The following is a 3,154-nucleotide window of genomic DNA, read 5'->3' on the forward strand; positions in this document are numbered from 1 at the left end:
CAACTATGATGATTCACTTTCAAAACTAATAAAATATGAAGGAGAGGATGCTCCCAAAGTATTTATACAGAAACTAGAGTGTTTAGTAAATGAACTATACACGAATCACCTTAAACATATTAAACCAATGTTACCGTTAACAAAAGAAGAATTTGAAAAACATGTGAGCGCTACTGAATGTTACTTGTGTAAAAAAACCCTTTAATCCTTTTAATCATAAAGTAAGAGATCATCATCATTTAACTTCAAAATATCTTGGGCCAGCTCATAATTCCTGTAATATAAATTACAAACTCTCAAATTCAATACCTGTATTTTTACACAATATGAGCAATTATGACTGTCATCTATTTGTTAAAGAGCTTTCAACAGCTGGTGAAAAAGTTTCAGTAGTTGCCCAGACCAAAGAAAAATATATAACAATTTCTAAATCAATATTGGTAGAAAAGGACCCACATAAATATATTTATTTGAAATTTGTTGATTCATACAGATTTTTGGCGAAACCTTTGGATACTCTGAGCGCAACTTTAAACTCAGAGCAATGTATAGAAATTAGAAAGTATTTCCCAGATACTAAACAATTTGAACTTGTGAGACGCAAGGGTGTTTTTCCTTATTCATATATGGATGGATTTGACAAACTCAAAGAAAAAACACTACCGCCCAAAGAAAATTTCTACAATAATCTAACTAACCAAGACATTTCTGATGACGATTATGCAAGAGCAATTGATGTATGGAACACATTTGATTGTAAATCTATTAGTGACTATGCTATGTTGTACCTAATCTCAGATGTCTTATTATTAGCTGACGTGTTTGAGAACTTTAGAAACATATGTCACAAAGAATACAATTTAGATCCTTGTCACTACCTAACAGCTCCTGCACTAAGTTGGGATGCCATGTTAAGATACACCAAAATTGAACTGGAGCTTCTTACCGACATTGACATGGTACACTTTTTAAAGAAAGGGGTACGAGGAGGTGTGGCACAATGTTGTAAAAGAGAAGCAGTGGCAAATAATCATTATGTACCCAACTTTGATCCTCAACAACCCGAGTCTTACATCATGTATCTAGATGCCACAAATTTATATGGTGCTGCCATGTGTCAATATCTTCCATATGGACATTTCAAATGGGTAACGGATGTTGAAAACTTTAACTGTTTTTCGGTGAAAGATGATGCGGATAAAGGGTATGTGTTGGAAGTAGATTTGGAATATCCAGCTCATTTACATTCTGCACATAATGATATGCCATTCTGCCCCGAAAGCATGGTACCACCAGGAAGCAAATATCCTAAACTTATACCAAATCTCAACAATAAAACTAAATACGTCATTCATTATCGCAATCTTAAACAGTGTCTTAAGTATGGTCTGGTACTAAAAAGGATTCATCGTATACTAGAGTTTTCGCAATCACCATGGCTAAAAAAATATATTGACCTAAACACATCACTTAGAAACAAAGCCAAAAACGAGTTTGAGCGGGATCTCTTTAAATTGCTAAATAATGCGATATTCGGAAAGACTTTAGAGAATCTTGAAAAAAGAAAGGATATCCGCCTTTGTACTCGCTGGGAAACCAAAACAAATTCGTTGGGAGCCAGGGCACTTATCTCGAAACCAGAATTCAAGTCTTGTTCTGTGTTTAATGAAAATTTGGTTGCGGTTCATTTGGGTAAAACCAAAATAGTTTACGATAAGCCTCTCTATGTTGGATTTACAATTTTAGATTTATCGAAAATTGTGATATATGATTTTTATTATGGATACATCAAAAAGAAGTATGGAGAAGCTGCAAACTTGTTATACACAGACACAGACTCCTTGATTATGGAGATATATACCCCCAATTTCTATGCGGATATGAAAAGAAATTTAGAACATTTCGACACCTCCAACTATCCGACTTATAATATTCACGGGATACCGAAAACCCCTTCAATATTAGGAAAAATGAAAGATGAATTTGCATCTATACCCATTAAATGTTTTTATGGTACAGGTGCTAAAGCTTATTGTATAGAAGCAAATGAACTAATAAAAAAAGCAAAAGGCATTTCAAAACACATAACCAAAACACAACTGCAAATGAGTGATTACGTTCTGTTAGTTAAAAAAGGTGGTGTAATATTTAGAAAAATGTATGTATTTGTGTCTAATTTACACACCATATATACAGAACTTAGAAATAAAATTGCACTATCTGCTAAGGATGACAAACGCTATGTTATAAACGGTGACGTAAAAACACTTGCGTGGGGGCATTTTTTAATCACTTCACATAATGGTAATATAGATGACCTTATAACATTTGGGAATAAGCTGCTAGACGCTCCGGCATTATCCGATTTAGAAAATATTCCTTTGGATGAACTTTTTAAAGTCAATTCCTTTCAATATGATTCATATTTGTAAATTTTGTATAATAATTGTATATTTATATGTATCAATAAAACACATGTATATAAACAAATCTTTTTATTTAAAATCTTAAAAAATTCTATTAATACCGCAAGTATAGAAAAAGTAGAACAAATAGCTATATAATAAAATATTGGAGATATAACTTTATCCTTTTTAAATCTTTCATTATAAAGTTCTAACCATTTGGAGTCACTGCTTCTACCACTTATATGTCTAAAACGCAATTTATATTTAGTGCTGTTTAGTGGTATTTCAGCTTGTAAAGTTGGTAAAAAATGGTTTCCCGGATATGATTCCATTCTTGACCATGTCTCAGGCCATGTTTCATTTAGTGTACCATTACTGTCAAAGCACACAAAAACTTCCCTAACATTGATTGGTTGCTGGATTAAAAGCAGATTTCCCAGAATTGCTTGTAAAACAATAAAGTCAAATGATACCATTTTAATAATCTCTACCAAGGTTTTAACATCTATTTATAGTAAATCTAACACAGGCCGTGGGGAGTCCCATTTATGTGGTGGAGATTCCAATAACCCATCACGATATCCTACGTTTCGATGAGATAATCCCATGGGTCTAGTTTCACTACAAAATGTGCAAAATTCAAATACCAATTTCCACCCTTTAAATATTAAATTTCTTGGAATAAGTCTAGTTCCAGACATTTTACGACAAATAAGGCACAGCTTTTGTCGTACAATATAAAAAGA

General features: G+C 32.8%; 1 protein-coding gene across 1 annotated transcript; it reads left to right on the forward strand.

Moving 5' to 3' along the window:
• The first annotated feature begins 326 nt into the window (after nucleotides 1-326).
• Nucleotides 327-2,432, forward strand: LOC140431325 (uncharacterized). The gene has a single exon (XM_072519256.1). It carries the CDS (start codon nucleotides 327-329, stop codon nucleotides 2,430-2,432), a length of 2,106 nt encoding a protein of 701 aa, XP_072375357.1.
• The last annotated feature ends 722 nt before the right edge of the window (nucleotides 2,433-3,154 follow it).

This window comes from Diabrotica undecimpunctata, unplaced genomic scaffold (genome assembly GCF_040954645.1).
Source record: "Diabrotica undecimpunctata isolate CICGRU unplaced genomic scaffold, icDiaUnde3 ctg00000632.1, whole genome shotgun sequence".
Classification (NCBI taxonomy): Eukaryota; Metazoa; Arthropoda; class Insecta; order Coleoptera; family Chrysomelidae; genus Diabrotica; species Diabrotica undecimpunctata.